The following is a 12,327-nucleotide window of genomic DNA, read 5'->3' as shown; positions in this document are numbered from 1 at the left end:
GATATACCTGCCCTATAAATAATATCAAATTGAATAAGGGGAATATTACTATTAAAAATGTATTCTTCCAAATCTTATAATCTCTAACCATGTTTTCCTATATTTTTCACAGTTGTAGGTCCCTCATTTGAAATTTAGCCCGCAGCATGCTCTCAGGCACCTAGCTTCAGAAGGTTGCTTTTACTTTCAAGTGCCTTCAAACAGACCTCTCTATCAGTTCCATAAATTGTTAGAAGCTCCTTGTGGTGTTAATCAGTTCTGACATCATTACAACCTATAAATGGAATGCTTGGAACAGTTGCTCCTTAACTCTGCCGAATTTGGTTGTACCCTGTCCAATCCCCTGAGCCTCAATGTAGCTCTTTAATAGTGGCATAGATATGGGATAGAGAGAAATTGTTTTGTAGCATCAACCTACAGATACATTGGTACACATAAAACATGCAGTGACATTGTTTGAGTTACCACTAAGTGAAAAAATTCAATCTTGTGTGCTATGTGTAACAAAATCATACATGCTTTCTATACAGGTTTATGATTTCACTTTGCAGAGTGCACAGGGAAATCTCCATCTCCTCTCCAAGAGGGCAATCCAGGTCAACGTGGCAAATAATAGGCAGTTTATCTGAAGTTCTGTTACATTAGGCACCATTTGACCTTATAATTTTGTTGCATATTCTATGTGATTTTCACAATTCCAAAGTGACTTGTCATGATCTGGAATGCACTGCCTGTAAGGGTGGTGGAAGCAAATTCAGCAGTAACATTCCAAAGAGAATTGGATAAATACTTGAAGGGAAAAATGTACAGGGGATAGCTCTACCCAAAAGCCAGCACAGGCATAATGGGCCAAATAGCCTCCTTTTGTGCTCTATCATTCTGTGGTTCTATAATTTACTAATCGATATATACTGATTGTCAATATGTTTCTGCTTAGGATGAGCATTGCATCATGGGAGAGCAAAGACAGTTCCGTAAACGAAAAATATCCTCATGGTGTATCAAAGGAAAGAATTTCACATCAGCCCTTACGTCGAAACCTTGCCAGTGTACAGAGTTTGATTTTGAGTGGTAATTACCTGCTCCTTTGACAGTTTAACCGGGGGTCTGTATAATATATTAGAATTACAAATAGCAAGATTAGAAATTGCTCAATATAGTACTAGAGTTACATACTGAAAAGTCATTGCAAACTTGCCCTAATTGATTTATACTTTCTATGTGAATACCAGCCTGTGTGAAATGTCAATATAAAGATGTGATGAACGCAAGCTAATAATATCTAGCATTGAGGAAGGGCTCACGGCCTGAAATATTGACTACTGTTTCTCCACTGAGGCTCCTGGCCTGTTGAGTATTTCTGGCTATTTATTTTCATTTTCATACTTCCAGCTCTGTAGTTTTTTTTGTTACAATTTCTTGTGGGGACTTTCCTCCATATTTCTCCCCTCCCTTTATGAAGGTTCTGACTTGCATTGTGCTGCAGTTCGATGAGTGCTTCCCATGTTTGAACCAGTTCTCACCCAGCATTCTGCACCTGCACTTTCCAGAGGACGTACTTAGGGAGCTGGGATCCTGATTTCACCATTTTTTCCCCACCTTCATCTCCCTTAACCCATTTGCAGTGCTTCAAATTCTGTCCTGGTTGAAATCAACTAACTCAGCACAGATCAAAACTTGAATCATTGAACTTTTTGTTGTGTAAAGTTCATACTATGTATTTACTGTAAAAGCCATAACGGGAATGGAGTTTATGTGGTTTAGCACTTAGTCATAATATATCGAAACAGTGATGTCCTTCTGAATCATTCAATTAAATATATCTCAAAAGTACTACTTGTCAAATCATGTGAGTTGATCACAGAACCTACTGGATTTTGTTGCCATCTGACACCAACCAGCAGTAGCGTTAAAAGAGAAATACTTTATAAATATTAAATAAAATTGTACACAGCATGAGCTACATTTGAAACCACTAATTCATTTTAATATTGAGATAACAGTGAATTAGTGCTCCCAGTGGAGAGTCTTCTGCAATAGAAATTTGTGGTGGGGTGGAGGGAATATTATTTTCAATATTGAGAATGTTAATTTTCAAAATCTACCTTGACATTGCTAAATTGAATATTTGTGCTGAGTGACATCTTGTCAATGCTGTTGTTAGCTTGCAACATGCTGCAGGTTGTGTGTAATCAAGGGCAGTGTGTTTTTCATGGAGTTACAGAACATTTATATGCAATATATCAGGCTCCATTGACTTTAGTGGAGCGTCAAGGACTTTGCAAAGTAAGGCACTTGGTTCAAAATGCACTACCTTAGGAATACTTTTTTTTTATTTACTGCTAGTCAATAATTTATAATCACCAGGTAAACATAGTGACTGTGCTCCAATTGTTCTCTCAGTGTAGGCATTAACAGGCATCAACCACATGGAGTATCCAGCGCAATTATATATATATATATATATAAAGATTTTAGTGCAAAATCCCTGATTTAAACAATAACAAAATGCAATGCACAATAACAATCCAGATCTGATAATATACTAGGTGGAGACAAACTTCAAAATCAAAAGCTAACAAGTGATAAGCATATCTAAGAAGCCTACTCCCACAGACTAGGCAATCCACTTACTGCTGGCCCTTTTCAGACTGGTGAACACCACTGCCAAGGCCAGTCAAAGACCTTTTAACAACAATTTGGAGACTTAATGAGAAATTTCTACCCTTTTGTATATAGCCCAGTGGAGTTCCTCAATGTACAAATTATATGGAATCCATATTCAACTTGCCATCTGTTTTAGAAATAACTGGAAATGAAAACTGAGTGCTTTCTATATTGGGCATCTGATCTGCAGCACTAGTTTTACATCCAGACAAATGTTGAAAATCTATTCCTGTGTTGTTTGAATACTTTCACCTGTTTAGTCTTTATTTGATCATCGTTATATTTTTTGCAGTGACTATGGTTTTGAACAGCAAGTTAATGGCAGATGTGTCCCAGCTTTTTGGTACAATCCAGATTCGCCTTCTGAGGACTGTAAATTTGGACAGACGTACACCAGAAGCTCTGGGTAGGTACAGCATAATACTGGAAAGAAAGAAAGCTGTCTGTGAGAGCAGACACTTCATAAACTCTGTCCCCTCCACCCCTTCATTGGTCTCCGTGTTTCACATCATGGGACATGTTGGGACATATTGTTACGCATCCTTCTAATGCTAGGGCTTTTTCCTCTGGGCAGCAATTTCCTCCCCCTTATCTCTTCCCTGTGCCAATGAGATACCTACATGGCTGTGAATCTCATCGAGTAAAATTTCATCTTCACTGCCTCCACAATAATGAATTTAGGATGACTTTGGGATATTCAAAGCATTTTGCAACCAATTTGGTACTTTGGAAATATTATGGGAAACACAATAGCCAGTTTGAGCACAGTGAGGTTTCACAAACCACAGTGTGATAGTGACCAGACATACTGTTTTAGTGATGTTGATTGAGGAAAAGTCTCCTGTTCTTCTTTACAGTAGGATATCATGGATTCTTTTGAAGAGTCATTCAGACTTGAAATGTTAGCTCTGTTTCTCCCTCCACAAATGCTGCCAGGACTGCTGAGTTTTTCCAGCATTTTTTGTTTTAATTTCAGATTTCTAGCATCCGCAATATTTTGCTTTTATCTATGGATTCTTTTGCATCTGCTTGAGAGGGTACCTGGGTCCTCGGTTTAAGGTTTTCTCTGAAGGATTTCGCTGACAGTGCTGTACTCCTTCAATACAGTGAATGTCAATCTGGATTATGAGCTAAGTCTCTGGAGTGCGGCTTGCACTTACATCTGACTCTGAGACCACTGAGACAAGGCTGACGCAATGTGGCAGAGTTGATTGTCCCCTGCCTCACCATTGTAGAAACGTGCCTTACTTTGGTTCCTTATAAATCAATTTGATGTAAATTGGGTGGGTTTAACACTGGGTGGGTGAACCATTTCCCCGGACGGTGAAGGTGGGGCGGGGGACAATCAACTGCCTCTCTCATAGATCGTTCCTTCTCTACTATCTTTTTACTTTATGTTGAATGAAAAGAGCTGACTGTTCAATCACACAAAGACACAGCAGCTATTTTAGCCCTGTCTTTTCAACAGAAAATAGATTGGTAGGCAGTTAAAATCAATCATACACCACTAACACCTTGCACTGATTGCGCAGGCTACAATTGTAATCTTATAAGTGGGCGAGAAATTGAGCTCATTGCCATTTGTTTTTTGGGCACTACAAATGCCCTAGGAGCTCCATAACAGCATCCACAGAATTTACGCACACTTGTGAGATGCCATCATGAGGGAACTGCCGTTGACACCAACTATCCTGCAAACAGCTGATGAGAAGAAGTATGAGGAGGAAACCTGGACAGTCTATCTGGATGGGCTGTCTGTAGAACTCATCTGAAGCAGTACCATACACCCATTTCTCCATTCACCAATAACCCCATACCTTCCCTTCCCCCTGTCACTGATCATCACAAAGCCAAATTGTCCACAATGTAAGATAAAAGCCACCAGAAAATAAACATCCAGACCAGATTTATAAATGAAATAATGCCACATTTGCATACAAAAGTCAAATAATCACCCTTGTGTATTCCCTTAGTGCCTGCCTTCCCTGTCCTGGTGCTTCTGTGAAGTGTTTCTTTGTCCTAGTGTTTCAATGCAGTGCTACCCCAGTGGCTGCAACATAACCTGCAGAAGGCTGCTTACTTTCAGTGGAGCAGGTTGCAAATGGTCTTGGAGGATGCCCTTGAGCAACTCTGGGCCTAGAAGGTCCGACTGTGGACTGCACTGCCTCAGCATGTGTGATAGCACTCTGGTTGTCATGCAACTATGGGACACTGGTGGAGTGGCAGTGATGGGAAGATGAAGCACAAGAATGACAGCTTGCAGGGAGACTTGCGACCAGAAAGGTGAGTCAGGGGTAAGGGGGTGGGGGTGGTGGTGGGGTTGAAAGAAGAGGTTTGGTTACATAGGGGGGTGGAAGAGGGAATCAAGGGAGGACAGAAGATGGTGTCGGGCAGGAGGAGTGAAGTGGGAAGGGCCTGGTGTCCTGAGTGCGGTGGGGGGGCGGTGGTGGGGACAGTCAGTCAAGGTAAGAAAATGAGCCTAAAGGTTGGTGTCAGTGCTGTCCAATTGTAGATCCGTCTCCGGGTATTGGCTGTCTCCTCATTATAGTTGGGAAATTTAGGCATGTTTGTTCCCCAATGGGTAGACCCTGCTGCCTCCAGTTGTGCAACACCTTTTCCTGCCTGAGAGAGGGAAATAATGACAATGGCTGGGATTTAGTGTTTCCAATGGGGGTCCCCCCACCAGTTTGAGAACCATTGGGAGCCCCGCGTTGCTTCTGTGGGGGAGGCCTGATGTTATTGAAGTGCCCCCAGGCATGCAACTGGCCAGCGTCAGGCCTTCCCAGGTCAGGCCTTCCACACAATCAAGCTCCTCGTGGGGTGGAAATCCCACCCCCAAGAGCTGCTGGCTGCTCAAAGGCAATGCTCCACAGCCTAGCTCGAGGATTGCCGCTGGAATCCTTGACACAGGTGAGTGGGGTGGGATGGGGGTCACATTACGGGGGTCACTAGAGATGGGTGGTGGAGGTGCAGGGATGGAAGGAAAAGGCAGGAAGGTGGCTTTCAGGTACCTCAAAACCCCTCCAACCCCCCCCCTCCACTGAGGGATGTCAGGTGTGAGACCTGAATGATAGTGATTGTTGCTTGATGAGTGATGGGGATGTGGTGAATTGAGCAGTGCCTGTGGCTAATGGTGCAGTTGGTGGAATGTATCATTTGAAGATCCTTCAAAACACCTTGACTACTTTGTGTGAGATCATTAAACTTCTTGCAGCACTGCGCCTAGGCCCTGGGGCTTGACACCTCGTACTGACCTCCACAGGTATCTGCTCCCAATGCCTTTTGATCATGTGTCTGAGTGGTCTCCTTCCCTGATGTGGATACAGGACATCTAATCCTTTCCATCACCTCCACCAAGATCTCCAGTGCAGCATCCAAAACCTTTAGACCACACTCTCTCCCATGTTGTGTTATTCTCCAGTGTTTCCCAGGCTAAAGCCACTTCAAAGTTGACTCTGAGCACCTGCTCCTGCCATAATGTACTGACCCATAGAGGTGCAAGCTAGCTTTAAGCAGTGCAGACTGGCTTTAGATGGTGCTAACCACTCACAATGTTGGTTCACTGTTGATGTTCCTAGGCAATAAACAATGCAGTTAGCAGTGGCTGGATACAGAAATGATTCACTGAGCAGGCAGCATGAACTTGGCATGCTGCTGCTAGTGCAATCAAAAAAGCAGCAGGCAGCTTCGGGAGGGGAGCCGATGCCTACCCTCTGCCACAGGCTATTACCAGTAGCAGGAACCTCGGTGGTGTGGCCACCTGACAACTGTCTAATTAAACCAGTTAAGAGCATCTTCTCACTCCCGCTGACATTTTACCAGTGTTGGGAGGGACTGCTACTCTGTGGAGAGACTGTCAGCTAAAACCTGGTGAACTCCCAGCAGGCTCCCGGGTCAGGGGGGTCATTCTTCCTTTATGGCTGCTCCATGGCCCATGGGGGGATCCCCAGTGGGAATAATTGTCCTGTGGTTTCAATGCTGCCCCATTCACTGGGGCCTGCCTGCCTGGCTCCAGCATGGTGAATAAAAAAATTTACCTTGCTTTTGAGAGTGCCACAGCATAGAGGCAAACCTTTCTTCCTTTATCAGTAGCACTGCCGAGCTGCTGGCCCTCTGAGGAGGTGGATCACTGCCCTCAATTGATCTCTTAATTGGCCACAGCCGATAAAATGTCTTCCAGGCTCCCTTTCACTGCCTGCATGGATTCGGGTCCTGCTTTCAGTCCCCGCAGCGCAACTTCCATCCTTTTTATAAAATTCTGGCCATTGTTTTCATTGGCTTGTGAAATGGTAACAGAAGAGCAGACACAAATCACAAAAGGAACTGAAGAGAAGTTAGAAAAAAAATGTTTCACGCAAAGGGTGGTTGGAATGATGCCACAAACAGTTATTGGAGCCCATAAATGCTTTAAAAGGCCACTGGGTAATTACTCGAAAACAGATGAATATTAAATGGGAATGGGAACTATGCAAAAGAGTGGGATTAGACAAGGTGGCTCACATGAAGTAAAACTGCTGCTGCATTCTATAATTCTGCAAGATGTCCACTTTCGAGACCAAAAATGTGAAAACTGGGTTTTCTGCTTTGCTCCATGGTTTTCTTCACTTCATATTCTATGTCATCAAGAAAGGACAGTGGAAGGAACTTCTCACCCCTGGTGCCTGTTAGCTTGGTGTTGTGTTTAGCTAATAGCAGATGACCTTTCTATGCGAAATGTAGCACTGCAATAACCTATCCCAATTCAAAACAGCATTATAAGGAAACAGAGGGTGGAATTTTCCATCCTCGGACCAAGCCCTTTCACAGTGGCAGGAACGAGGAGATTTTCCCACCGCGGAGGCGAGTGGGAATTTGTACCCTATCGCGTGTCGCTAGCCTAACTAGTTATGCAGCCTGGAGTTTCCTGATGTTTTGCATGGCAGGGCGGGCTGGGTTGCCCACCATCATATCCAAGTGCCATTTTTAAAAAGTCATCAACTGACCCACCGTTGAAGGAGACGATTCACCTCCTGAAAGGTCCTGAAGTTCAAAGATTCACCTCCTGGAAGGTCCTAAAGTTAGAAGATCCATGTCGTAGATTCTCCACCCACCCACTGCTGCACGTGGTGTTCCAGGGTCTGGTCATTGGAGGCCTCCATCTTCTCATCTGATCTCTGCGAGCTGCCCCAGGCCTTCTTGCAGCTAAGTCTGACATTTACACGCCACTTTAGTCCAGACGTATTCTGGGCCAGTGTGAAAACCCACTGGCAGCACAAATGATTGGGCAGCGGGGGATGATTCTGGTCAGGCTTTCATCTGCATCCCATTAAAGTGATACAGAATTGTTTCACTCTGGCCTCTGGTGGGAATAGCGACCCACCATGATGGGCAGGAGTGCACGTACCCCCTGTCATCATATGCCTGCGGGAAACCAACTTTTTGGCTCCTATTGCATTTGTCGCCCCGCATCTGCCATTAAACCATTAAACCCACCACGGAGGGGTCTGGAAAATTCCGCCTAGTGTGTGTAAGGCTCAGAAGTGACCATCAGTGCAGTGACAATAAAAACTTTGGCAAGCAATGTGGCTTAGCTTCATCTTAGGCCTTGTATTTTTGGAGTTGTTTATCTCTTGTTCTGATACTCTGATATAAAGTATGATGTGGTTGACTCCATAGCACTGGAGCCAAGGGTATGACAGAAGTGCTTCTTTCTGATGTGTTTTTGCAATAAAACTGTGACATATGAGGTGTTGATCAGCCTGTTGATGGCTTGTTTTCATTTAGAGTCTTGTGACTGCTTGTGAAATCGTAATCTTACAGCCTTCCAATGTTGCTGTTTTAGAGTAATTTCGATTAATGTTTTTCTCTCCGGACTGGGAATCATCTTGGAACAAGCACTGATGACAGGAGGAAGAAAGATAGAATCGCAGATATATTGCATAGAATCTGCAATGTGCCAAGCAGCATTTTCCCTCTCTTCCTCTGCCTCTGTGCATATAATATAAATGTATATCTGCAAAAGCCAGTCAGGATGCTAAAGCTCTGTCTGTTTTGAACAGTTACAGGAAGGTGGCACTGAATGTCTGTAAGGGCGGTGTGGACAAACGGCAAGGCTCCATGCAGTACCGATGCCCATTAATGGCTCCAAAAGGGCTCCGAATAATCACAAAAGGAGAAAGACTAGCAGTCAACCCTGGTGATGATGTTACATTCTTGGTATTGCAGAATCAGGTAACATGAGCCTAACTGGTTCTACCAAATTAGAGTTTGCAGATTGTCACACACAAACACCCATGCACACACCCCATACAGAGTGGGGACACAGTGTAATGATAATTTCACTGGACTAGAAATCCAGAGGCCCGGGTTCCCAGTTCTGGGAACAAGCGTTCAAATCCCACCTTGGCAGCTGATGGAATTTAAATTCAGTTCATAAAATCTGGACCATGAAACTATCATTGATTGTCGTAAACACCTATCTGGCCACTGATGTCCTTTAGGGAAGGAAATCTGTGATCCTTACCTGGTCTGGCCTACATGTGAGTCTAGACCCACAGCAATGTGGTTGACTCTTAACTGCCCTCTGAAATGGCTTAGCAAGCCACTCAGTTCAAGAGGGTTGGGCAAAAAATGCTGGTCTTGCCAGTGACACCCACATCTCATGAAAGAATAAATTACAAAATACCCCACACACACCACTTAAAGCTAGGTAAAATTTGTTCCAATTGGCCTAAATTTGTCTGAAATATAAGTGGAGACAGTGACAATGGAAAGGACTAAGCCCCTAAAGTTGTAATTTTGTCCTAACTGTGGTAAATATATGGTCGGTGATATAATTCATACAGTTCTTTTTATTGTGGATGGTCAAGGTGATTTCTCCCACCCCTTCTTCTGTAAGAACTGTTGCTGTCATGACAGTGATGGTCAGCAATGCTGAGCACTTCTGGCTGATTGAGTTGTATCAAGTGAGTAGCTAGTCCATATAGCCCAAGGTCTAATTCCCAATTTGCCCTGAGATAACTAATCGCAGCTGTGATAGTGAAAGGTCACTAAGCATCCCTGAGTCAGGAGAGAGAATTGGCCAGTGTTTTTACTCCTGACCATATTTCAATTTCTGCTGAAAGTGGACTTTATGTATCAGGTGAGGATAGGATTGGGCTTTACAGTCAAGTAGCTTGCTGACACTTAGTGGCAAGCTCTCGTGTAAATAATGGCTACTTGAACAAGATACTGAAGCTGCAGCTGTTGCCCATGGGGACTGTAGCCTGGTGAAGAGTCAGTACCTTCAGGAAGGAGGGAGCCGAGGAAAGATTGACAGAAAAAGCTGATAAAACAATTATAAAGGCCTCTGCCTCCATGATTGCATGGCAGAGACCAATCGTCATTTAATTGAACCCTTACTTCTACACTGGCTTAATAGTATACTTAGCTTCAGATCAGTACATTGTTAATTGATCACAGAATGAAAATATATCAAATCTTATCCAAGTGGCTAAATGGTGCGTGCAATTCCACTACAGTCAGGCCAACTAAATTCTTGTTCCTGATCCATGTGAATGCAAATGTTCTGTGGTAATTTCCACTTTGGAAGCTTAGCTCATGGAATATTTTCATTGAAGACTATGCTAGCCATTGGTACAATACAAGTAACTTAGCCTTTCAAAATATTTTACTTGCAATTGTTTTCCCACCCTGCTGAATGTTTTGTGCTGAGGCACAGTTCGACAGGCCATGGCCCTCGAACACCTCAATGAGTTGCCTATACAGTGTTGGAGGCTCTATAGTTATCACCAGTCCTATCATCCACTACCCTCACTGAGATTGGCTAGTTCAGCACAGAACAGAGATCGATCCAGGAGCTGCCTTATTCGAATGGTGCAGTGCCACATGTTCCAGTATGTTAACCCAGCAAGTCATCATTGAGCTTAAGTTATGTAATTGTGCTTTAACAAATGAATCAAGTAACTAGCTGTAAATGGAATGAGGCTAAAACACCATTATCATAATACTTTTTTTGAAAAATGCAATTTATGAAAATTGGAATCCAAGAGCCTTGGCGGTCAGTTACTATGCTGGTTCCAGCCCTGATATCTTATCTCCTAAAGGTGATTGTTTGGAGTGCTTTTGACCATTCATCATACGCACATCTATTAGTAATGCAGAAAGTGGTTGCTCTCAAGCACTGAATTATAGGGCAGAATCGTCCCAGAATTGTCCAAAGTGCGCGATAGTAGGTGTGAAAAATGACGTTTTACCTGTCAGTCACAATGGCGTGTTTTCATGCCATATTGTCTGCTTCCCTCCTCATTAATTATGCAGCCAGAGTGTAAACATTGTCTCGGTGGCGGACGGCCTTCGAATCGCCCGCCACACTGTTACCTCACCGTTTCCTCACTCTGGGTGCCATATCTAAACTGTAGCCGCGCACACAGTTCTCGATGCATACAGCCCAGGACATAGCCCTGAAAGAATAGTTTACTACTATTCGTCACTGGAATGCCTTTTGGAGGCCCGTCGTGAAGTCCACCACCCCCGCTGTGGCCGCAGGAGGCCCAGCAATCTCACCACTCCGGTTTGGGAAGTCAGTGCCAATGCTGCACAGAAGAAGTTGGCCATCCAGTGCAGAAAGAGGATGAAAGATCTCATCTGTGCCACCAGGGTAGGACAGCCATATCATCACTCTAAACTCGCACACTCACAAGCCCATCATACATGCACTGGTATCCCACTCACTGCCAGCTCAAGGGACATCATCACTCATTCTCTCATACACACCCTCACAACTCCATCTGGCCTCATCTCCTCTGGAGACTGCCTCCTCAGCCCTCATCATTTTGAGGCCACTTGCACAGACCAATATGTGCCTCCACACACACCCTGGGACACCACCCTTCCCCAGTACAGCCCTCGATCTGCAGCCTCTTCCCTTGCTTGAAACCACTTCTCCCCCTTCCCCAAGCAAGCTCTAGCCTTGCAGCTGATGAAAAGCGACTCCTGCCTCAAGGCTGACCATGTCGATAGAGACCTGCCCATGAGTACCCCTAAAAGTGATGTGGTGCTGCCTATGAAGCCTGGCGTTGATAACTGCGAGTGCTGCCCGAAGCAAGCTAGGCAAACAAACCTTGAGGTCCCGAGCAAAGTGCAGCTCGCCAGGTGCATGTTGCTTATCTACAGTTGTGAAACACATCGGCGTGCAATCTCACTGACGTGCCCGGATGATCCAGTGTGGAGGGTTGGTTCCGACAATCAGGGCTTGTAATGCTATGCAGATGTATTAAAATGATGTTCCTAATGAGCAGTGGTGGAAAAGGCAGCCTGCCATTGACGGGTGAAGCGGACGATTGCAAACTGGTTTCACGACGTCGTGAAACCGATTTTTGACCTTCCCACCACATTGTCCGCTCATGCCCGATGCCAACAGAGACGGAAAATTCCGCCCATAGTTTTACTTTATTCATTCATGGGATGTGGGCTTCGCTGGCTAGGCCAGCATTTATTGCCCATCTCTAATTGCCTTTGAGAAGGTGGTGGTGAGCTGATTTCTTGAACCGCTGCAGTCCATGTGATATAGGTGCACTCACAGTGCTGTTAGGGAGGGAGTTCCAGGTTTATGACTCAGCAGTGAAGGAACGGTGATATAGTTCCAAGTCAGGATGGTGAGTAGCTTGGAGGGGAACTTCC

General features: G+C 44.4%; 1 protein-coding gene across 3 annotated transcripts in view; it reads left to right on the top strand.

Annotated features, from left to right (window-relative positions):
• sorcs2 (sortilin-related VPS10 domain containing receptor 2) overlaps positions 1-12,327 on the top strand; it is an 874,344-nt gene that overhangs the window by 799,248 nt on the left and 62,769 nt on the right. For all 3 annotated transcript variants that reach the window (XM_078542265.1, XM_078542257.1, XM_078542248.1), the window contains exons 16-18: positions 938-1,071; positions 2,960-3,073; positions 8,706-8,877. In XM_078542265.1, the coding sequence (XP_078398391.1) occupies positions 938-1,071; positions 2,960-3,073; positions 8,706-8,877 (420 nt within the window). The remainder of the gene's footprint in view (positions 1-937; positions 1,072-2,959; positions 3,074-8,705; positions 8,878-12,327) is intronic.

This window comes from Cetorhinus maximus, chromosome 1 (assembly GCF_964194155.1).
Source record: "Cetorhinus maximus chromosome 1, sCetMax3.hap1.1, whole genome shotgun sequence".
NCBI lineage: Eukaryota > Metazoa > Chordata > Chondrichthyes > Lamniformes > Cetorhinidae > Cetorhinus > Cetorhinus maximus.
Note: the sequence above shows the minus strand (reverse complement) of the source record. Positions and strands in the feature narration are given on the sequence as shown.